This window comes from Syngnathus scovelli, chromosome 18 (genome assembly GCF_024217435.2).
Source record: "Syngnathus scovelli strain Florida chromosome 18, RoL_Ssco_1.2, whole genome shotgun sequence".
Taxonomy (NCBI): Eukaryota; Metazoa; Chordata; class Actinopteri; order Syngnathiformes; family Syngnathidae; genus Syngnathus; species Syngnathus scovelli.
The window spans coordinates 5,553,374-5,576,858 of record NC_090864.1 but is presented as its reverse complement, the minus strand read 5'-3'; the positions used below and the strand labels follow the sequence as shown (position 1 = coordinate 5,576,858).

Genomic DNA, 23,485 nt, shown 5'->3' with positions numbered 1-23,485 from the left:
TAGGCTAACGTTACTGGACTGGCAGTCCGAACATATTCTAAGAGAATATTACAGGGGGGACGAACGGTCAATCATCAAAGGATATCAAGAGAAAGTTGAATGAATAAGGGAACAAAAGTGCGACATCGCAAATGTTTGTACAAACGACGACCATTCCCCTCGCCATTTGTCGTTCAAGCGAGAATGATGCCGTCGCCAACCTCTTTGGATTGTAAAACTCAAACCTTCGTAGAGGGAGGGGACAAAAAGGAGACTGAGGGTATGAATAAATTGCTGGAATGGGTGGAGTAATTAAGCAGTTGGCCTCGTTCCCAAAATCCAAATTTTGGTTCCACAAAAGAAAAGAAAAGAAAATGAAACTTAACTCCTGAAACACTTTTAATTCACTATTCCACACAACATAACTAAACGATGATTACTTTAACAGTCCTTACGCACGTGAGAATACATTCATGTAAGAATGAAACATCCATATTGAATACATGTTGATGATCCATCCATCCATCCATCCATCCATCCATCCATCCATCCATCCATCCATCCATCCATCCATCCATCCATCCATCCATCCATCCATCCATCCATCCATCCATCCATCCATCCATCCATCCATCCATCCATCTATCCATCCATCTATCCATCTAACCAACCAACCTTGTGACATCAACAGCAATAAACCATGTTTGAAAATATTTAACTGAAACGATGCAAAAAGGAAGAAAATGAAACCTAACTCCATATTCAACGCAACCTAACAAAACAATGGTTATGAGCAAAGCAAAACATCCTAAAATGATCCAAAAGTGAGTGTGTGTGTGTGTGTGTGTGTGTGTGTGTGTGTGTGTGTGTGTGTGTGTGTGTGTGTGTGTGCGCGCGCGCGCGTGCGCGTGCGTGTCATTCAAAACAGGTCGTGTTTCCCGAGTCAATAACTTCGACTAATCTAACGACGTTTTTACCATGTCACGTCAGTCTAAATTTGGCACCGTCTGCTGGTGAAAGTTGCAACTACAACAGCGCCAAACTGCCCTTTAATAATTCATCCTTTTGAGGAACTGCGCAAATGGGTGACGTCGGGCAGCACCCACATGGTCCCACGGGGATGCCGTTCCGGGGCTCACTTTCTGGGCCGGATCTTCATCTCCACGAATCTCAGGCAGGTGTACTTTGGTCCCCCCAAATAAAGCCAGACTGCATTGGCACCTTCGCAGGTGCCGGTTGCCTTGTACAGCCCGTTAAGGTTGGACCAGTGACACTCTTCGTACCACCAAGCGCCATTCCACTTGTTGGCGCAATTGCCATTATTCCACGTGTCTTGGTCGCGATCCTTGGTGGTGAACTTCATCTCAGAATGTTGGGACAATCGATCGCCTGCAAAGCACACAAACTCGCTTTTGAGCACGCGCAGGGGGCGCAGGTGTACCCCCCCTCCCCCCCGGCGGAAGTCGCTACCTGCGTCTCCAGAGTAGCCGCTCACAAGCAGCGGGTAGCCGTCCTTCTCGGGGTCCCGCGAGTTCCGGCCCACCGAGAAGTCGTCGTAGCGAGCGTAGTACTTGCGGCCGTCGAATGCGGCGAAGTCGATCCGCAACTGGTAACCGCCCGAGGCCGTCAGAGCGTGGATGTTTTGCAGGCCTGCCAACACGCAAAGGCGGCGGCGGCGTCACGTTTCGCGAACCACAAAGGCGTGACAAGAAGGATGTCTTGGTTTCAAACCGAGCCAGTGCGCTCTGGTGAGGTCTCTGAAGCCGTCGCGGTAGTCGTTCCAACCCCGAAAGAAGTCGACTGTGCCGTCCCTTCTCCTCTGGATCACCTGAAAACGCACACACGCACACCATCAGCGAAGCAAACGAGCATGACTGGCCAACTGGACGTTCAGCGTTGAAGAAAAGTGCCAACTTTATTGGGGAAGGCTTTACAAGGGGAACTCTGGGGTGTTTGTTTGCAAGCACTTACGGTCCAGCCTCCCCCGTCCTGCCACATGTTGCAGTAAGCCTTGAAGCTGTTGGACCCGCTAAAGAGCATATAGACTCCAGTTGACTTTCCCGCCGCCTTGATGTCACTGCAGTCTCTGGGCATGAGACCTGAAGCAAACAAACAAACAAACAAACAAACAAACAAACAAACAAACAAACAAACAAACAAACAAACAAACAAACAAACAAACAAACAAACAAACAAACAAACACGTGAGAGCGCAAAAGAGACGCCCGCTTTAAACCAACTGGACACGCTCGCTCGCGAGCTACCTTGGAGTAGTTCCCTGTGAAGTGTGGGCTGATCCACCACCTTCTGCCGCAGGCTGGACAAAGCCAAACTGACGTCGTGTAACTCCTTGTTCTCTTGTGACAGCTCCTGCGCACCAAGCGTTTGAAAGAACTGAAATGAGATCTCCAACTGGGATACTTGGTTTGCATCCTTCAACAATACTTTTGTTCTTATTGATATCTTTATTTCGAACATCCAAAACAAAAAAGGAAAAAACACAACAAATAACTTTAAATCATATTTGTTCAAAAGGGAGTAGAAGGAAGCCAAAGCTTAAAGGAGATAGAAGTTTGTGTGTAAGAAGAGGGAGGGAGGGAGGGAGGGAGGGAGGGACGTTAAGTCCTGAAAGGTCCACCTCACCTGAGACATGCTCTTGTAGTCCGTCTCCAGGTCTTTCAGTATCTGATTCAGAAGGCCTTTGTTACTGCGCAATGCCGTCTGACCAGCCTCCTGACCTGCCTTCAGCTCTGCCAAGGCCGTCTGACCTGCCTTCAGCTCTGCCAATGCCGTCTGACCAGCCTCCTGACCTGCCTTCAGCTCTGCCAAGGCCGTCTGACCTGCCTTCAGGTCTGCCAATGCCGTCTGACCAGCCTCCTGACCTGCCTTCAGCTCTGCCAAGGCCGTCTGACCTGCCTTCAGCTCTGCCAATGCCGTCTGACCAGCCTCCTGACCTGCCTTCAGCTCTGCCAAGGCCGTCTGACCTGCCTTCAGCTCTGCCTTCAGCTCTGCCTTCAGCTCTGCCAAGGCCGTCTGACTCTTCTCCAAGTCGCTGGAAATCGTGGTGTGACTTGCCTTCAGCTCTGCCAATGCCATCTGACCTGCCTTCAGCTCTGCCAAGGCCGTCTGACTCTTCTCCAGGTCGCTGAGAATCGTGGTGTGACTTGCCTTCAGCTCTGCCAAGGCCGTCTGACCTGCCTCCTGACCCGCCTTCAGCTCTGCCAATGTGGTCTGACCTGCCTTCAGCTCTGCCAATGCCGTCTGACCAGCCTCCTGACCTGCCTTCAGCTCTGCCAATGCCTCCTGACCAGCCTCCTGACCCGCCTTCAGCTCTGCCAATGCCGTCTGACCTGCCTTCAGCTCTGCCAACGCCGTCTGACCTTCCTTCAGCTCTGCCTTCAGCTCTGCCAATGCCTCCTGACCTGCATCCTGACCCGCCTTCAGCTCTGCCAATGTGGTCTGACCTGCCTCCTGACCCGCCTTCAGCTCTCCCCATGCCGTCTGACCCGCCTTCAGCTCTGCCAAGGCCGTCTGACCTGCCTCCAGCTCTGCCTTCAGCTCTGCCTTCAGCTCTGCCAATGCGGTCTGCAGCGCCGCCCAGTGGCGGGCTAAGTCGGTGCGGTTGTGGTCCGGGATGCTGTTGGGCAAAGTCGCCACCAGCGCGCAACTCTTTGACGATGTCCTGAGGCCTTGGAACACATAAAAAGTGTACATTAAGTCAAGTTGCCATGCTTTGCTGCTTTCAAAATTGCACCTCAGCCGGGAATTTGACTTGTGGTGGTCAAGTGTTTGTTCATTGCGTGCGCGCGCGCGCGCGTGCCTACCTGTTCAAGTGGAAGAAGACGCTGTTTTGGATGACAAGCACGACCACGTATCTGAACAAACTGAGCGCAAACGACGTCACAGGCGCCGGCGGCGTCTCTCTCTCTCTCTCTCTCTCTCTCTCTCTCTCTCTCTCTCTCTCTCTCTCTCTCTCTCTCTCTCTCTCTCTCTCTCTCTCGCTCGCTCGCTCGCTCGCTCTCTCTCTCTCTCTGTCTCTCCCCCGACGGAGCGAACGACTCGCAAATGCTTTCAACTCGAGCAAGACATTCGTCAAGCGCGTGCGCGTCTATGCGTCCGATGCGCACGCGCTTTGAGGTGTCGCCGATCAGGTTGTGGGTGCTTTGGTTCATCTCGAACCACTTGTCATTTAACATTTTGCGCTCCCACTCCATTCTTTCTTCCTCCGTACGAATGAATGTCCCTAGCCGTGTACGTGTCGTTTGTTCTGCGTCCGTCTAATGTCGTATTTTGTGCTTAGCCATGTGGCGTGAAGTTTTCCTTCCACTTGACGTTGGTTTTGACCTTGTTTGCGGCAACGAGACGGGACGACATTTCTTTGATTGGTGTCTATCTATCTATCTATCTATCTATCTATCTATCTATCTATCTATCTATCTATCTATCTATCTATCTATCTATCTATCTATCTATCTATCTATCTATCTATCTATCTATCTATCTATCTATCTATCTATCTATCTATCTATCTATCTATCTATCTATCTATCTATCTATCTATCTATCTATCTATCCATTCATCGAGACATGTATTTTTGGATTGATTGATTCATTCCTGTATTCCCTCATTTATCTATTACACTTCCACTAGACGCTTGAAAAATGAGAGGGAACATTGGTGCCGACACCGTGAGTTCGATTCCCACGTTTGACGCTGTGAATGTGTGTGCGTGTGAGTGACCAAAACCAAAAAGCGCATGTGTACATGAGTGTGCAAGAAACAATAAAGAGGAGCAATACCCAACGCCGCCGTGGTGTGGTGTCTTGTCGCTGATGAGATGGCAACTGAAACTGCAAACCCAACAGACTGAAACACAAAAAAAGACAAGCGCTCGAAAGCTGAGCAGAAAGTCAGCCAAGGCAAAGCCACGTAACGTCGCGAGCCCGGCCGGCGCTATTTCAGAAAAAAAAAAAAAAAAGGATACAACTCCAAACGGCAGACTTTGTCGTCGAGTCATCATAACACTACATTTGATTGATGAGGTAGGCGCCTTTCAAAGCACTCAAGGTCGCCGTACGGACGTCGAATAGCAGCATTCCAAAGGGAAAAAAAACCCAAATAGGACTGGAGCAGAGTGATGGATAGATAAGTTGACTCACGTGTCTGACCGGCCGACGGCCACAGGCAAAGATGCTCCTCCGGACCCGCCGTTGTCAGTGGTCCCGGAACGCTCCTAGGGTCCAGATGAGAGACGGACAAAAGTGTGAATTTAAATGGCGGAAGTTAGTCTATTTGCAGCCTTGTACTCTGTCTGTTTCAAAAGAAGTGGTCACGGTAAAAGACGTCTGAAGACCTATTTACAGTATTGTCGACCTTGTTCCAAAAAGTTGTGATAAAAGAGTCCTCAACAGGATGTTGACTTCTGCTATGGTGAATTGTGGCCACTAGAGGTCCCTGGTTAACCAAGGTTAATAACGCTACGTGCATCTCCCAATGTTGCGCACCTACCCACAATGTGAGACTAGCCCCTGATAGGTGGGGGGAAGCATGGGCTTTGTCTCATGAGAGAAGAAACGAGATTCTATGTGAAACAAGAAGTCGCAGACAGGATGCCATGAGAAACAAAAAGAGTGCAAGGACAAAATGCTATGTGAAACAAGAAGTCACAGACAAGACACCATGAGAAAAGAGTGCAAAGACAAAATGCCATGTGCAGACATCAACAAAATAAATTGAGCTATCAACAACTTTCTTGGATTCCCAGAGGTGTAGAAGGTCAGGAAGCTCCAGACAGCATCGTTTGACTTGTTGTGGACTGGTGGACGTCTGCAAGGCGAAGCAGCAAGCATACATTAATAAGTACTCATTAGGGAACGCATGATAACATATATATACAATTTATCTAACAGCTCCTTTGCAGTCGGGTCAGCGTGTTGACGGCAGCAGAGGAAGACTGCCGGCGGTGTCCTTAACAATAGTTGGCTCCAAAATGACACGCGCACGCACATATGCACCTCGAATGGAACCAAGGCGGGCATCACTTTACTGGAAACGGGGGAAGAGGCGGAGAAAAGAAGACGAAAACAAACTCCCAGACACACCGATACTTATTAACGAAAACTTTGTTCTCAAATGGATACTTTTCTTGCGGTGTCGGCAAAATACCTTTGGTATTTGCTTGTTGCCGAGTGATGCCTGGATGCAGGCGAGTGCCACCCACGTCACAGTGAGCCCGACGCTCATTTCGGTGCTCTCGTGCGTCGCGACTGAGTGAAGGAAGAAGAATTTTCGTTCATGAGATAAATAATCGTCAAAGAGTTTGGAGATGCTGAATCATTTCAGGGACTGTAAAGTCAGTGCACGTGCTGCCTGCCACTTGGCCAGGCAAGCTTGTTTTTTACTCGAGTGCGGCCTACGTCAAAGGAGTCCACATCCAACTTTTTCCTCTATTGCCAAAAGATATGTAAAGGAAGACGTCTTGTCAAGTCACGCCTCTTTTCTTTTTCTTTTTAAACACCAAACAATTCAAGCAGCCTTTTTTTCTGGTAGTTACAAACAAAACAAAGATTTGATGGCCAGTTGCAAGTTTTTTTTCAAATGGCGTCACCTGCATGGCTGACAAGAATCAAATATGAAAGAAAGAAATTGAAATCATATATGCACTAGAGATGCACCGATCCGATATCTGTATCGGATATCGGCCCCGATATCAACAAAATAGATCGATCAGGTATCGGAAAATGTAGCCGATCTGTGAGCCGATCCTTTCCTTAATCCCTTCCTATTGGGATGCGGGCTACGTCATACGTCATACGTCAGCTGCACGTGCCGCATGCCACGAGAGTTTTTCTCAAACGCAAACATGGAGCAAACGAAAGAGTCAGCTGTGTGGAGGTACTTCAAACTGAACACGCCAACTAGCTCGACGGCAGTTTGCAATGTCTGCAAAGCTAATGTTGCCAGAGGTGGTGGTAGTACTGCCAGTTATAGTACTACCAATTTAATTAAGTATCTCCAGAAACACCACGCAACGGAGCACCGGGAGTTCCAGCAGTTGAGCAGATCGAAGGGAGCGGGAGGTGGACCTACACAGTTAACGTTAGCAGATGCACTGCAAAGACGGGAGAAATTCCCAGGCAATAGCTCAAAAGCTATAAGAATTACTGAGAAAGTGCTGGAATTCATAGTTTTGGATGGACAACCGATGAGTGTTGTTGAAAACGAGGGCTTCCGACGTTTACTTGAGCACTTGGAGCCACGGTACAATTTGCCATCGCGCAAGTATTTTTCTGAGACTGCACTGTCAGAAATGTATGAGAAAGTGTGTGAACACTTGTCACAAGAATTAAGAGATGTAGATGTCATGAGCTTCACAGCTGATATCTGGAGCTCGGAGGTGTGCCCCATGCCTATGTTGAGTTTAACTGTGCACTGGTTAGACAGGCATCACACCCCTCGCAATGCCATGTTGCAAGCTAAAAACTTCCCCGGAGCACACAATGGTGACACAATTTCGACTGCCATTAAGGCAATGCTTGATAAGTGGAATATTCCGCTCAACAAAGTGCATGTCATTCTCAGGGACAATGCCAGCAATATGAAAAAGGCCATGGAAAAGATGGGAGTGTGCAGCTTGGGCTGTTTTGCTCACACACTGCAGCTCGTTGTTAACGAGGGGCTACTGTCTCAGCGAAGTGTGAGCGATGCGATTGCAAACGGCCGACAGATTGTGAAACATTTCAAACATTCTCCACTTGCTTATTCACGGCTATATGACGTCCAACTCCAGATGCAAATGCAACCCAAACGCTTACAACAAGACGTCAGAACAAGATGGAACAGCACCTACTTCATGATACAGAGTCTGCTGGAACAGAAGCGCGTACTAGGTGCCTATTTTGTGGATTATGATCTGCCCACAACACTGACTGCTACCCAGTGGGCCTTGGTGGAGAACACTAGCACTGTTTTGGAACCATTTGAAGAACTGACCAGGAAAATAAGCTCAACTACCGCCTCCACTGCTGATGTCATTCCAGCCATCACTGTCCTCAAGCGCATCCCGACCAAGGAAGACCAGGCAGATGCTGGCATTAAAACAATGAAAAAGACCCTGCTCCAAGCTGTCAAACAACGTTTTGACTCAGTAGAAGATGAGCCTCTGTACGCCCTGGCCACTTTGTTGGACCCAAGATATAAGGACAGGTAAGATATTTTAAGCTAATATACTCAACAGGCTGTGATATAATCACAACATATCACGGTCTGAAGTGAGCTATTGCTTTTATATAACAGATACCAGGTATGGCAATATGAAAGTTATAGACACCTAAGCTGTTCTATGTCTGTTTCAGATACTTTACAAGTGAGACCTCCACCAAGCATGCAAAAGATGCACTGTTGAAGGAGGTTGAAGACAGGGGCTTGACCAGCACAGCAGGAGCAGCGGAGGCTTCACAGCGACCAGGGAAGGCCCCTCGGATGGAGACTGCAGCAGAAGCAGTAGCAGCTCCAAGCAAGAGCAGTTTCATGGAAGCATTTGAGCAAATTCTGGAGGAGAGTGAGGATGCAGGTGCAGCAAGCAGCTCAAGCCCTTCAGTTCAACTGAATGAATATTTAGCTGAGAAAACCATCACTGCATCAGAAAGCCCATACAATTACTGGGAAGCCAACAAACATCGGCTACCTGATCTTGCTGCTACTGCCAAAAAGTGTCTCTGTGCCCCAGTGTGGAAAGTGAGCGATTGTTCAGCACAGTTTCCAACACGGTGAATGACAAGCGAGACAGACTGACTGCAGACAGAGCAGAAATGCTTGTCTTCTTGACAAAGAATTTGTCATTGCTGCATAAGTGAGCATTAATGAGGGGTTGAGACTGCACAAGTTTCAGAGCACCAGGCCATGAATGGTGCGATTCCACTATGTAGAGACATGTTTACATTGCTTGATTATTGTATTTGACCAAGTCATTTGTTTATTCTCTTGTCCTGATGCTATATTTTAGTTTCAATTCCACTCTGCACTTTCAGTATTTAGAAATAATTTTGAATGTTTTTTTTGTGTGTGTGTGTGTTTGACGAAGCAGAGCTTGTTTTCAGGGAGCACTTCTCATTGCTGCTTAAATGAGCATTTAGAGCATCAACAGGTCATGAGTGGTGTGGAATGGCACCTAATGTTTACATGTTTACTATTTCTTTTAATATTTGGTTACTGTATGCTTGATCACCCTCTCTATATTTGCCCAGTGCAGTTTCAGCTGCAACATTTGTATTTTTTTAAGAAGTTTGTATCCTAATTTACTTGAATTCAAATGCTGATACACTTTATTGCTGCTGTTGCACAATTTTTGTTACAAATAAATAGTTCATTGCATTAACCTGCTTTATCTTGTTACATTTTGTCCCTGGACAAACTGTGGTCATGCCTGATGCCATTGCCTTTAGTCTTTGCATGTAGAGGTATGTAGCTGGTTAAGTCAACCATAATATCGGATCGGTATCGGGTATCGACCGATACGCAAAGCCACGGCATCGGTATCGAAACTGAAAAAGTTGGATCGGTGCATCTCTAATATGCACCCAAAAAAATCAACTAGGCATATTTTTTCTCACCATCATCATCATCAACCAGTTTCAAGATGCTGAATCATTTCAAGGACTGAAATCCAGTCCACTTTTGGCATTCCGCCTGCCACTCGGGGAGTGAAAAGTTGTTTTTTTTTTTTTTTGAACTAGCAAAAGAAGACATGTTGGAATTTCACACCTCGTAAAAGAAAGCTACATAATCATCACTGTGACTATCAGTTCCTCGCTGCTCGCTGGCTGGCTGGCTGGCTGGCTGGCTGGCTGGCTGGCTGGCTGGCTGGCTGGCTGGCTGGCTCCTCAGCAACCTTGGAGGAGCGCGTTGCCGCGGAGACCCTTTGTACGCGTGCACGTCTTTGCCTGACGGAATGCGATATTACTCGGGCCACCTTTGTCCAGACTTTGGACACCACTTTGATTTCATTCAAAGGGATGGGAGAGAGGGGAAGCGAGCAAAAAAAGAGCCGCAACCTTTGGGGTCACTTCAACCTACGTTTGAAAGTGACGCCAAGTCATGTGTCAAAGTATTTGTTTTTTCTGTTTTTGACTCGACATCAGTCAAAGTGGACAATGTCAGCTCATGACAACGTCGACTGACCGAAAGATGAAAAACATTGGCTCGCTCAATCGGCCGACATTTTCGGATGCCATCTTTGCTTGGGAATCAAAAAGTCAAATGAGCAGGTTGTCACGTTTTGGAGCGAAATGCAGGCAAGCAGGAAGGATGGTGTGGTATATGGTTTTTGCTGCTTCGCTGGTCTTCAAAAAACACTTGGTGATCGGTGGCTGTTTCCCGACGAATGAGCACTTCAGGGACCCACGGCTGATTGGGAAAAGATTTTATTCAACCGATGTCAGAGTGAAGTCTTTCCAAAAAGTTGAGTGGCCCAAGGCATCGATGTAAAAAATCCCCCCCCCCCAAAAGGGGGAGAGAGCGAGAGCGAGCGAACCCGCGCTAGAGCGAGCCCTGGAACCAACGAACGACCCCTGCTCGAACGAGAGACAACGAACCCCCCCTCTTGTCAGGCCCGTAGCTTTTATACCTGACAAGAAGCTGATGTCACGGCTTGGGGTAACAGCTGTAGTTTTCAATCTACTAGTTTACTTCAGTCCTAAAAAGGAGATCTTGACCAGCGCTGTTGGTGATGGACAACAACAGCCACTTTACCTTATTATAGGATTGCACACATTGCTGAAACTGAATTCTCCCTGGTCACGGCCAACTGGCCCTTCTGTCTTCTACTACGTACTTATACACTACTGAAACTAAAGCTTCTCTGTACAGCAAATATAGTTTGATAGTCTTACTGCTACTAGTGGATCATCTAGTGCAACATACAGATACGCATAAAGTTCAAAATTCACTTCAATGGCTTCCTAAAAGACATCTCTCCTTGTCCTGGCTGCATATTGATACACAAGTGGGCTGGCTGGCTGGCTGGCAGGCTGGCTGGCGGGCGGGCGGGCTGGCTGGCTGGCTGGCAAAAAGTCAAGGTACCATTGTTGAAAAACGGGAACCATCAAGAGCCTGTTCAACTTGGCTCATCAAAAGCGTTTGTGCTCGACACTTGCGCATTCGAGTCTGTCTTTCGATGCTTATGCTGTTCTTTCGGTGAACGTTTTTCATTTGAAAAGACTGTTCTGAACTACGGACGTGGGAACCCATTCCTCCCTCCACCTGGTGAAAAGCATCGCAACGCAGGGTGTGAACCCACCCACAGGTAGTATACTCACAGAGGGCAGAACTGCTGGGGGAAAGATTCAAACGTGTCCTCCTGCGCTCTGGTGCTCTCCAAATGGATGCACAATGCCACATCTCCACTGTCATCGAGAGCCCAATGAGGAACATCCCAATCGGGTTGATTCGATCAAACAATGCGCCTCCTCACAGTACTGCCGTTTGAGCCAACAAGCAACAAGGCAAGTTTTGCTTGTTGGTGCAACACATTGCTGTCCTGCAGACCTGTGGCGTGGCGTGGCATGGCTTCTCTTCAGACTGCTGCTGAAGAGGGACTCAGCCTTCCTGACTCTCTCTGCCTGAGGCCATTTGAAAATCCTTCCCAGTGTCCGTTCCGTCTTCATTCAAAACACAGGACAACAATACAGGCAAGGCTCTGTGTTCAGGTCATATGTTACTCACAGCTACAATCTGGGAGAGTTGGTGTGGATTGACACTGACCTTGGTGGAAGTTGCCTTGCTTGAATTCCCCTCCAGTCTGGAGCTAGTAAAAGAGAAGACTTTGACTTTGAGAGCAGTCATTGGCTTTGAACCAGGACTGAGCCAGGATTCTCGTGGGCATTATGTGGCATGGCATAGTGCAGGAGGACTGCGACAATGACCTACCTGCCTGGGAAGTGGAGTGAGAGCAGCATCAGTAAATACTAACATCTTCCCACATACTGTGCACGTCGACACTGTGCAGTGATGCATCGTTGGAACTGTCGGGGGAAAAACATAAATGTTGATAATGTTCACTTTGACAAAGAAAGTTATTCTTTCACGTTTTCAAGTTTCTTTTTCTGGCTGTCATCAACTTCACATACATGTATGAATTGTTGCATTAATGAATGTCTCGGAACAAACGTAGACTCAAAAGGTATTTTGGTTGCGGTCGGTGAACCTTGTAATTGAAAAAAAAAGATCATATAGGCTTATTGATGACAAGGGAATTAATCAATGAGCACGATAAAACATAATTACAGAAATACGTACTTAAAGCCATTTCCCGCAGTGGAAGTTTTCTGTAAGCTAAAAAAAAAAAAGGCTAAGTACATATTTACCTTGTATTCGTCCTGCATCAGGAGCATTCCAGGAGCTTGAAATTCGCGACGAAATACGGTGACGTCATCGCTAGAAATGAAATGTGTCATATCTGCAACACCGTAGCAGCACAAACGAAACTTTTTGCAGCACAAACGGACGGTACCATTTTGGGTCCATTTGGAGGAAAAGGGGGGGCTGGGTGACGTCCTCGCTAGAAAATTAATGTGTAATATCCACGAAACCGAAGCAGCACACGCGAAGCACAAGCGGACGGTACCATTTTGGGGCAGATGGGGGGCTGGGTGAACTCTGGATGACCTATCAAATAATCTTTCAGAACTAAAAAACCATAGCAGCACAAACGGAACTTTTTGCTGCACAAACGAACGGTACCATTTTGGGTCCATTTGGAGGAAATTGGAGGGCTGGGTGACGTCCTCGCCAGAAAATAAATGTGTAATATCTACGAAACCGAAGCAGCACAAACGAAGGTTTTTACGAAGGTTTTTACGGCACAAACCAGCACAAACGAACGGTACCATATTGGGTTCATTTGGAGCAGATGGGGGGGGGGGGGCTGGGTGAACTCTGGATGACCTATCAAATAATCTTTCAAAAACCATAGCAGCACAAACGGAAATGTTTGCTGCACAAACGAAACAGACTATTGTCCTTCAATTTTGCGTGGGCTGGTGGGCCAGCTTCACGCAGGTGCTCCACCTCTGTCGTACACCTCGCGTCATCCAGGCATCAAGCTCCATTGGACTCTATCAACTTCAATGAGTGCGGGGGTGCGGGCGGTTGAACATGCAATGGTATACCCCAACGTTAGGCACCCTATAGAGAACTTTGATGCAAAAAAGGTGTTTTATGACATTGCGTGCTGGATTTTCTTGAATTAAAAAAACACACACACTTATACAACTTCATTGGGTTGTAGCCAGGGATGGCCCGGCCCCGCCCCGTTGAAGAGTCTTCCCTTCAACGAGCGACATGCAGACGCACGAGCTAAATTGGACTCTACCAATTTCAACGAGTGCTGGGGGGGTTAAACTTGAGACACCGGGAAGAGAACTCCGATGCCAAATGGGTGTTGTGTAATTCCTAACATTGAAAAGGTATTGAATTGAAAGCGTGAATAAAACTTCATGAACTTGTAGCCTCTAAAATGATGGCCCCCACCGGCCCCACATTGGAAAAAGTCGCCAATCTCCCGATTCGCCAGCATGCCATTGGGGATGTCTCAGGATCCACACACACACACACGCGCGCGCACACACACACGCACACACGCACACACACACACACACACACACACACACACACACACACACACACACACACACACACACACACACACACACACACACAAGGTCATTTCTCATTTGTTGCACTTTCACTTTTTCTGCATTCCTCACATGTCAGCTTTTATGCATATTTAATGCGGGTTTCAACTCAGGCAGCCACAAATGATAGCTTGACTAGTTCTCTAGTCAACCATGGTGGTCCCTATTCAATGACAGCACATCACAACAGCAAGCAGCTGCTCTTGCATAACCTGTTTCATAGCTGAGTGCCTGAACTCTTTTGGATGGTCTACAAAATAAAAATGACAATAAACATAAAAGTACATTTAGCTTTGATGGAACTCTGCAGCTCGTACTCAATGTACGAGGTGCTGCTGCTGCTGCTGCTGCTGCTGCTGCTGCTGCTGCTGCTGCTGCTGCTGCTGCTGCTGCTGCTGCTGCTGCGGCTGCTGCTGCGGCTGCGGCTGCGGCTGCGGCTGCGGCTGCGGCTGCGGCTGCTGCTCCTTGCCGTCCTGAATCTTCATCAATTGGAATTTTACCGATTAAATGGAATGTCACTTCTTGAGTGACATTACACTCAGTCACGACGCACAAGAGCACCAAAATGAGCGTCGGGCTCACTGTGACGTGGGTGGCTCTCGCCTGCATCCAGGCATCACTCGGCAACAAGCAAATACCAAAGGTATTTTGCCGACACCGCAAGAAAAGTATCCATTTGAGAACAAAGTTTTCCTTAATAAGTATCGGTGTGTGTTTGGGAGTTAGGTTTTGTCTTCTTTTCTGCGCCTCTTCCCCCGTTTCCAGTAAAGTGATGCCCGCCTTGGTTCCATTCGAGGTGCATATGTGTGTGCGCGTGTCATTTTGGAGCCAACTATTGTTAAGGACACCACCGGCAGCCTTCCTCTGCTGCCGTCAACACGCTGACCCGACTGCAAAGGAGCTGTTAGATAAATTGTATATATATGTTATCATGCGTTCCCTAATGAGTACTTATTAATAAAATTATTGCACAGAATGCTTGCTGTTTCGCCTTGCAGACGTCCACCAGTCCACAACAAGTCAAACGATGCTGTCTGGAGCTTCCTGACCTTCTACACCTCTGGGAATCCAAGAAAGTTGTTGATAGCTCAATTTATTTTGTTGATGTCTGCACATGGCATTTTGTCTTTGCACTCTTTTCTCATGGTGTCTTGTCTGTGACTTCTTGTTTCACATAGCATTTTGTCCTTTCACTCTTTTTGTTTCTCATGGCATCCTGTCTGCGACTTCTTGTTTCACATAGAATCTCGTTTCTTCTCTCATGAGACAAAGCCCATGCTTCCCCCAACCTATCAGGGGCTAGTCTCACATTATGGGTAGGGCATTCCAAATAAAAAGAGTGAGGAGTGTAAATAGATTTTTAGTGTAGTCAGATTGCTGTAAGTCTGAATGCACTCCTCGCGAGAAAAGACTCAATATTTTGCCTCACTGGTTTCGTCTGCTGATTCTTTTGCTGATTTTGAACCTAACAGAAGCGATGGAGCTTCAGACCATGCAGGTTGTAATTGCATCATTTACAGGGCGTGCGCGCGACTATCAATACTTTGGTCAGTGCTTAGGAAGACGTCAAGCTTGATCGGTTGTCATGCGGTCGCGTTTATTTTTCCGGTTTTTTGTCTCGTCGATGTCGTAACTTTACTTCCGGTTTTATTTTGTCATCCCTTCCGTTTCAGTTCGTGTTTCCTTCCTCGGTGTTTGGTTGTCTTGTCTTCCCTGATCCCGATTGTGTGCACCTGCGTAATTGACACTAATTGTCAGCACCTGTGTCCCCGCCCTTTTGTGTGTATTTAGTCCGTGTCTTCCCCTTGTCTTGTGCCAGTGTGTCTTGCCTCGTCCCGACCACCAGCGATTCCTTGACGTCCAAGCTCTCAGTAAGACCCCTCCTTTTTGTCTCGCCACAGAGCGACGCCTTTGTTAGTGCCTTGATCCCCATTGCCTTTTTGTCTCGCCCCCGAGCGACGCCTTTTGTTAGTACTGTGATCCCCATAGCCTTTTTGTCTCGCCTCAGTGCGACGCCTTTTGTTTGTACTTTTTGCCACGTGTTTTCCCTCGCAAGAGGCGCTTTGATTTGTACTTTTGATCAGTGTGCTTGCTGGAATAAATCCAAGAAAGAAACGACTCTGCATCCGAGTCCTCCGCCTTGTCCCCAGCCTGACAGTACACACTGGCCAGACATGGACTCGGCAGAGTCGGAGCACCTGTGCGCCGCAGTGCGCTCCCATGCCTCACAGCTCGCCCAGCACCAGAAGCAAGTGGGCGACTTGGGTGAAGAAATCCGAGGACTCGCTAAGTGTCAAGAAGACTTCAGAGGAGCGGTCGCCACCCAAGTAGCAAAGCTGGGTCAGCAAATGCAGGACGTGCTCTCGCTCTTAAACGCGGGACCAGCAGCGACCTCCAGTACACCCGCTGCTTCCCCAGTTACTCCCCTTGCCATAGCTCCCATGACCGGCGGTGCCAGACTGGCTCCTCCAGAGCGCTACTCCGGTGAACCCGGCCTTAGCCGGGCATTTATTACAGAATGCGGGATGCACTTTGAGAGGTCCCCAGCAGATTTCCCCACCGAGCGCTCCAAGGTGGCCTACATGGTATCATACCTGACGGGAAGGGCCCGCACGTGGGCCACCGCGGAATGGGCCAGGGATTCCATCTCCTGTCACTCTCTCCCCGCTTTCATCGAGGCTCTGTGAACGGTGTTCGATCCAATCTCCGCTGACCGAGAAAAGGCTCGCCAACTCTGTCCAGGGACAAGACACCGTCGGAGACTACGCCATCCGTTTCCGCACGCTGGCCGCCGAGTGCGGTTGGAACGCGACGGCACTATATGACATCTTCCTCCGGGGCCTCTCTGGATCCATACAGGATCAGCTAATCCCCCTAGACCTTCCCACCGACCTCGACGCTCTCATCGCTCTGGCTATCCGCACAGACAACCGGCTGCAAGAGTGGAGGAAGCACCAAAGCAGGAACGCCCCCGCCTTCGTCCCAGTAGCCGGCCCTGCCGTCCTAGACGTTCACCACGCCAGGCCGGACGGGGATCGGCAGCGCCAGGAGCCAGAACCGATGCAGTTGGGCAGAGCTAAGTTAACAGAGGAGGAGAAGTTACGGCGACGCCGAGAGGGAAGATGCTACTACTGCGGTGAGCTCGGACACCTCCTTCTCTCTTGTCCAGTGAGGAGGACCCTGAAGGTAAGCGCCTTCTCTGCGGCTCTGTCCCCGGGGCGAGTGCTCCCCAAGGGCAGGATTACACAGTTGGGAAAAGAAATAGAACTTGAAGTACTAATAGACTCAGGAGCGGATGAAAGCTTGATAGACTGGGCATTTGCTCGCCGGTGGGGGGTAAAGACTGAGCTGCTGAACACTCCCATGAAAGCTAAGGCACTCAATGGACAGGCACTTTTTGAAATAACTCACATAACCGAACCAGTCTCGCTGTCGATAGGTCCCCACCAGGAGAATATAAGGCTACATGTCGTGACCTCTCCAATGAACCCTCTCATTCTCGGGTATCCATGGCTTCAACGCCACAACCCCGCCATAGACTGGGGATCAGGGGAAATAACGGGATGGGGGCCCGACTGTCATGATTCCTGTATCAGGTCTAACCCGCGCGCTGTGCCTCCTGCTCTAGACGCGCAAACCCCAGACTTAACCGGGGTCCCTGCGTGTTACCACCCATGGGCCGAGGTATTCAGCAAGGCCAAGGCTACCTCCCCACCGTCCGTATGATTGCGCCATTGAACTCCTGCCGGGTTCAACTATACCCAAGGGGAGGCTTTATTCTCTTTCGGGACCTGAAAAGCAAGCCTTGAACGAATATATAGACTCCTCCCTGCAAGCAGGACTGATTCGACCATCATCGTCGCCTGCGGGGGCGGGGTTCTTTTTCGTGGGCAAGAAGGACGGCACCCTACGTCCCTGTATTGATTATAGTCCTCTCAATCAGATCACAATCAAGAACCGGTATCCGCTCCCACTGATGTCGACCGTGTTCGACCAACTACAGCAAGCCCGTGTGTTTACAAAGTTAGATTTGCGCAACGCATACCATCTAGTGCGCATCCGGGAAGGGGACGAATGGAAGACAGGGTTCAACACCCATCGAGGACACTTTGAATACCTAGTCATGCCATTTGGCCTCACCAATGCTCCCGCTGTGTTTCAGGCCATGATAAATGATGTTTTGAGAGACTGTTTGGACCGTTTTGTATACGTATATTTGGATGATATTTTGATTTATTCCCCGGATCTGAAGACCCATAGGATTCACGTCGAGACGGTGCTGCGACGTCTCCTTGCACACCAGCTATACGTAAAGGCCGAGAAAAGTGAATTCCACAAGAACACCGTATCTTTCCTCGGCTTCATCGTGGCCCCGGGCAAAGTTGAGATGGACCCGGCGAAAGTTAGCGCGGTTACGGAATGGCCTACCCCTGACTCACGCAGAAAGGTGCAGCAATTCCTGGGCTTTGCCAATTTTTATCGGCGGTTCATCAAGGGCTTCAGTGCTACGGCGGCTCCCTTGCACGCGCTCACGTCTCCTAAGGTCCCCTTCCGCTGGTCGGCGGAGGCGGAGGCGGCCTTCCAGGAGCTAAAGAACCGCTTCAGCACCGCTCCCATCCTCACGCTTCCTGATCCGTCGCGACAGTTTGTGGTGGAGGTGGACGCCTCCAATCGAGGAGTAGGGGCCATCCTATCACAGAGAGCCAAGAGCGTTCCTGTGTCGACGGCTGACGCCCGCCGAACAGAATTATGATGTGGGGGATCGCGAACTGTTGGCAGTAAAACTGGCATTGGAAGAATGGAGACATTGGTTGGAGGGTGCACAGCAGCCTTTTTTGGTTTGGACAGACCATAAAAATCTAGAATACATAAAGTCAGCGAAGAGATTGAATTCCCGCCAAGCCCGCTGGTCACTTTTTTTCAATCGCTTTAACTTTTCTCTGTCTTACAGACCGGGATCCAAAAACACCAAGCCTGACGCCCTCTCCCGTGTCTACAACTCAGATCCAGAACTTAAGAAACCCGAATCCATTCTGCCTCCGCATTGCCTGGTGAGAGCAGTGACCTGGCCAATCGAAGGCCGGGTACAGCGGGCCAATGGAAACAAGCCACCCCCTAGTGGTTGCCCGGAAAACAGACTTTTTGTCCCAGATCAATTCCGATCCCAAGTCATCCATTGGGTTCACACCTCCAGACTCTCTTGTCATCCAGGCATGCGCAGAACCCTGTTTGTCATCCAGCAGCGATTCTGGTGGCCCTCCATGAGGGCAGACGTCAAAGAATACGTGGCAGCCTGTCCCGTCTGCGCTCGGAATAAGAACTCCCACGGCGCCCGTATGGGGTTGCTGCATCCCCTACCCATTCCTTCGCGTCCGTGGGCAGAGATATCCATGGACTTCGTCACCGGGCGAACCGGGCGAACCACCATACTCACGGTAGTAGACAGATTCTCAAAGATGGCTCACTTTATCGCCTTGCCCAAGCTCCCGTCCGCTAGACGAACAGCCACCGTGATGATGGACCACATATTCCGGGTTCATGGGTTTCCGAAAGACATTGTCTCCGATAGGGGGCCCCAATTCGTATCCAGGTTTTGGAGGGAGTTTTGCAGGCTCATAGGGGCAACCGTGAGTCTCACGTCAGGCTATCATCCGGAGGCAAACGGGCAGACGGAACGTATCAACCAGCAGTTGGAGACAAGCCTCCGCTGCCTGGTCTCCCAGAACCCCTCCTCGTGGAGCAAGAACCTCACCTGGGTGGAGTATGCCCACAACTCCCTGCCCACCACGGCTACAGGTATGTCCCCATTCAAGTGTGTGTATGGCTACCAGCCCCCAGTCTTCCCTGACAGTGAGCCGGAGGTGACGGTGACCTCGGCCCACGCCTTGGTGCGCCGCTGTCGTCGCGTCTGGTCGGCGGCACGGGCCACGCTGGTCCGACAGGGGGACCGAGTCAAGCGGGTGGCTGACCGGAGGAGACGTCCGGCGCCCGTGTACCAGCGAGGTCAACGCGTCTGGCTGTCCGCCAAGGATCTCCCCCACCGGGGGGACTCCAGGAAACTGGCGCCTCGCTTCGTGGGTCCGTTCCCCATCGCCAAGGTCGTGCACACGGCCGCGGTGCGTCTCCGCTTGCCCAGGTCTCTTGCAGTCCACCCCACCATTCACGTCGGGAAGATCAAGCCGGTTGTGGACAGTCCATTGGTGCCGGACCCTGCGCCGCCCCCGCCTCCGCGGACTGTGGGAGGTGGGACGGCCTACACCGTGAAGGAACTGGTGGACGTGCGCAGAAGAGGCCGGGGCTGGCAGTACCTGGTGGACTGGGAGGGTTATGGGCCGGAGGAGCGGCAATGGGTGCCGCCTAGTTATATTTTGGACCCGGGACTTTTATGCGGCTCACCCTGAAGCTCCTGGGCCGTCTGGGATCCGGCCCTAGGGGGGGGGGGGGGGTTCTGTCATGCGGTCGCGTTTATTTTTCCGTTTTTTTGTCTCGTCGATGTCGTAACTTTACTTCCGGTTTTATTTTGTCATCCCTTCCGTTTCAGTTCGTGTTTCCTTCCTCGGTGTTTGGTTGTCTTGTCTTCCCTGATCCCGATTGTGTGCACCTGCGTAATTGACACTAATTGTCAGCACCTGTGTCCCCGCCCTTTTGTGTGTATTTAGTCCGTGTCTAACCCCTTGTCTTGTGCCAGTGTGTCTTGCCTCGTCCCGACCACCAGCGATTCCTTGACGTCCAAGCTCTCAGTAAGACCCCTCCTTTTTGTCTCGCCACAGAGCGACGCCTTTGTTAGTGCCTTGATCCCCATTGCCTTTTTGTCTCGCCCCCGAGCGACGCCTTTTGTTAGTACTGTGATCCCCATAGCCTTTTTGTCTCGCCTCAGTGCGACGCCTTTTGTTTGTACTTTTTGCCACGTGTTTTCCCTCGCAAGAGGCGCTTTGATTTGTACTTTTGATCAGTGTGCTTGCTGGAATAAATCCAAGAAAGAAACGACTCTGCATCCGAGTCCTCCGCCTTGTCCCCAGCCTAACATCGGTGTCTTCAAAGGCGGCCCTTACGCTCGGCCTAAAAAAAAAAAAAAACAAAAAAACATCTTTCAATGATCATTTTCTCTCCAAGTTGTTCTCACTCATATCAATGCATATTTGGATATCATTCCTAAAAGGCACCCTCCGTTTCATTCCATCCTTGACATCCAAATATGCATTGCCGTGAGTGAGAACAACTTGGAAAGAAAAGAATGGCTAAAAAAAAAAGAGAGATCGTTTTGGGGCGGTTGCAGGGAACGGCCTCGTCTCCCTCGCAGCAGGGCCGCCATTGCATGACCGCACCCTCTCGACCGTACATTTTTTTCTGCGTGTCAATCGATGGATACGAAAACGTTGAAGTGGATGGATATTTTGTGATGAGAACATTCAACAATGGTTTCGTTCGTGTAAATAATACAATGATAGCATAAACAACATGCAGAAAATATTGTATCAATCTTGAAAATGTCCATATTAGTCACCCACGTATGGACGGACGTTCGTGAAACGTTCACGTACGTATAACGGTTAGTGTGTGCGTGCGTGCGCGCGGGCGTGCGCAACATTGGGAGATGCACGTAGCGTTGCGTGCGTGTGCGTAGGTGCGCAACATTGGGAGATTCACGTAGCGTTATTAAGCTTGGTTAACCAGGGACCTGCGGTGGCGCACTGGGTAGCACGTCCGCCTCACAGTTAGGAGGGTGCGGGTTCGATTCCACCTCCGGCCCTCCCTGTGCGGAGTTTGCATGTTCTCCCCGAGCCCGCGTGGGTTTTCTCCGGGCACTCCGGTTTCCTCCCACATCCCTAAAACATGCTTGGTAGGCCGATTGATCACTCCAAATTGTCCCTAGGTGTGAGTGCGAGTGTGAATGGTTGTTTGTCTCTGTGTGCCCTGCGATTGGCTGGCAACCGGTTCAGGGTGTCCCCCGCCTACTGCCCGATGACGGCTGGGATAGGCTCCAGCACGCCCGCGACCCCCGTGGGGACTAAGCGGTTCAGAAAATGAATGGATGGATGGATAACCAGGGACCTCTAGTGGCCACAAGTCACCAAAGCAGAAGTCAACATTCTGTTGAGGACTCTTTTATCACAACTTTTTGGAACAAGGTCGACAATACTGTAAATAGGTCTTCAGACGTCTTTTACCGTGACCACTTCTTTTGGAACAGACAGAGTACAAGGCTGCAAATAGACTAACTTCCGCCATTTAAATTCACACTTTTGTCCGTCTCTCATCTGGACCCTAGGAGCGTTCCGGGACCACTGACGACGGCGGGTCCGGAGGAGCATCTTTGCCTGTGGCCGTCGGCCGGTCAGACACGTGAGTCAGCTTATCTATCCATCACTCTGCTCCAGTCCTATTTGTTTTGTTTTTTTCCTTTGGAATGCTGCTATTCGACGTCCGTACGGCGACCTTGAGTGCTTTGAAAGGCGCCTGCCTCATCAATCAAATGTAGTGTTATGATGACTCGACGACAAAGTCTGCCGTTTGGAGTTGCATCATTTTTTTTTTCTGAAATAGCGCCGGCCGGGCTCGCGACGTTACGTGGCTTTGCCTTGGCTGACTTTCTGCTCAGCTTTCGAGCGCTTGTCTTTTTTTGTGTTTCAGTCTGTTGGGTTTGCAGTTTCAGTTGCCATCTCATCAGCGACAAGATACCACACCACGGCGGCGTTGGGTATTGCTCCTCTTTATTGTTTCTTGCACACTCATGTACACATGCGCTTTTTGGTTTTGGTCACTCACGCACACACATTCACAGCGTCAAACGTGGGAATCGAACTCACGGTGTCGGCACCAATGTTCCCTCTCATTTTTCAAGCGTCTAGTGGAAGTGTAATAGATAAATGAGGGAATACAGGAATGAATCAATCAATCCAAAAATACATGTCTCGATGAATGAATAGATAGATAGATAGATAGATAGATAGATAGATAGATAGATAGATAGATAGATAGATAGATAGATAGATAGATAGATAGATAGATAGATAGATAGATAGATAGATAGATAGATAGATAGATAGATAGATAAAGACCAACCAATCAAAGAAATGTCGTCCCGTCTCGTTGCCGCAAACAAGGTCAAAACCAACGTCAAGTGGAAGGAAAACTTCACGGCACTTGGCTAAGCACAAAATACGGCATTAGACGCACGCAGAACAAACGACACGTACACGGCTAGGGACATTCATTCGTACGGAGGAAGAAAGAATGGAGTGGGAGCGCAAAATGTTAAATGACAAGTGGTTCGAGATGAACCAAAGCACCCACAACCTGATCGGCGACACCTCAAAGCGCGTGCGCATCGGACGCATAGACGCGCACGCGCTAGACGAATGTCTTGCTCGAGTTGAAAGCATTTGCGAGTCGTTCGCTCCGTCGGGGGAGAGACAGAGAGAAAGAGCGAGCGAGCGAGCGAGAGAGAGTGAGAGAGTGAGAGAGTGAGAGAGTGAGAGTGAGAGAGTGAGAGAGTGAGAGTGAGAGAGTGAGAGAGTGAGAGAGAGAGTGAGAGAGAGAGTGAGAGAGAGAGTGAGAGAGAGAGTGAGAGAGAGAGTGAGAGAGAGAGAGAGTGAGAGAGAGAGTGAGAGTGAGAGTGAGAGTGAGAGTGAGAGTGAGAGTGAGAGTGAGAGTGAGAGTGAGAGTGAGAGTGAGAGTGAGAGAGTGAGAGAGAGAGAGAGAGAGAGTGAGAGTGAGAGTGAGAGTGAGAGTGAGAGTGAGAGTGAGAGTGAGAGTGAGAGTGAGAGTGAGAGTGAGAGTGAGAGTGAGAGTGAGAGTGAGAGTGAGAGAGAGA

General features: G+C 49.5%; 2 protein-coding genes and 1 long non-coding RNA gene across 8 annotated transcripts in view; 1 reads left to right on the top strand and 2 right to left on the bottom strand.

The window, feature by feature from the left end:
- Nucleotides 1–365: 365 nt before the first annotated feature.
- Nucleotides 366–6,764, bottom strand: LOC125985856 (microfibril-associated glycoprotein 4-like). 3 transcript variants are annotated; one of them, XM_068648793.1, is made up of 10 exons: nt 5,876–6,764; nt 5,140–5,806; nt 4,780–4,846; nt 3,018–3,668; nt 2,623–2,963; nt 2,244–2,349; nt 1,951–2,078; nt 1,711–1,807; nt 1,450–1,629; nt 366–1,368 (listed from the first exon to the last, which is right to left on the bottom strand). In XM_068648793.1, exons 4-10 carry the CDS (start codon nt 3,073–3,075, stop codon nt 1,115–1,117), a joined length of 1,164 nt encoding a protein of 387 aa, XP_068504894.1. In that variant the 5' UTR covers nt 3,076–3,668; nt 4,780–4,846; nt 5,140–5,806; nt 5,876–6,764; the 3' UTR covers nt 366–1,114. The 3 variants fall into 3 exon arrangements, with proteins under 3 accessions (XP_068504894.1, XP_068504893.1, XP_068504895.1); XM_068648792.1 differs by having other exon boundaries at nt 5,140–6,764; XM_068648794.1 differs by lacking the exons at nt 4,780–4,846; nt 5,140–5,806; nt 5,876–6,764 and adding an exon at nt 3,804–3,842.
- Nucleotides 6,765–11,670: 4,906 nt separating this feature from the next.
- Nucleotides 11,671–12,579, bottom strand: LOC125985858 (uncharacterized). Its single transcript, XR_007487473.1, has 3 exons — nt 12,343–12,579; nt 11,906–12,000; nt 11,671–11,783 (listed from the first exon to the last, which is right to left on the bottom strand). It is a non-coding gene; the product is annotated as an uncharacterized lncRNA (long non-coding RNA).
- A 2,447-nt stretch (nt 12,580–15,026) lies between these two features.
- The window catches only part of LOC125985943 (uncharacterized), a 12,524-nt gene continuing 4,065 nt past the window's right edge, over nt 15,027–23,485 (top strand). For all 4 annotated transcript variants that reach the window (XM_068648802.1, XM_068648803.1, XM_068648801.1 and 1 more), the window contains exons 1-3: nt 15,027–15,169; nt 21,941–22,014; nt 22,303–22,369. In XM_068648802.1, coding sequence (XP_068504903.1) covers nt 15,149–15,169; nt 21,941–22,014; nt 22,303–22,369 — 162 coding nt within the window. In that variant the 5' untranslated portion in view covers nt 15,027–15,148. The remainder of the gene's footprint in view (nt 15,170–21,940; nt 22,015–22,302; nt 22,370–23,485) is intronic.

What these genes read in the sequence shown, in the direction of transcription:
- LOC125985856 (XM_068648792.1), bottom strand. Translation starts at nt 3,075, where the DNA reads ATGGCATTGGCAGAGCTGAAGGCAAGTCACACCACGATTTCCAGCGAC. An exon ending in AGGACGGGGGAGGCTGGACC is followed by an intron (nt 1,808 to 1,950) that starts GTAAGTGCTTGC and finishes GTGCGTTTTCAG; the next exon opens with GTGATCCAGAGGAGAAGGGA. An exon ending in CGGCTACTCTGGAGACGCAG is followed by an intron (nt 1,369 to 1,449) that starts GTAGCGACTTCC and finishes TGTGCTTTGCAG; the next exon opens with GCGATCGATTGTCCCAACAT.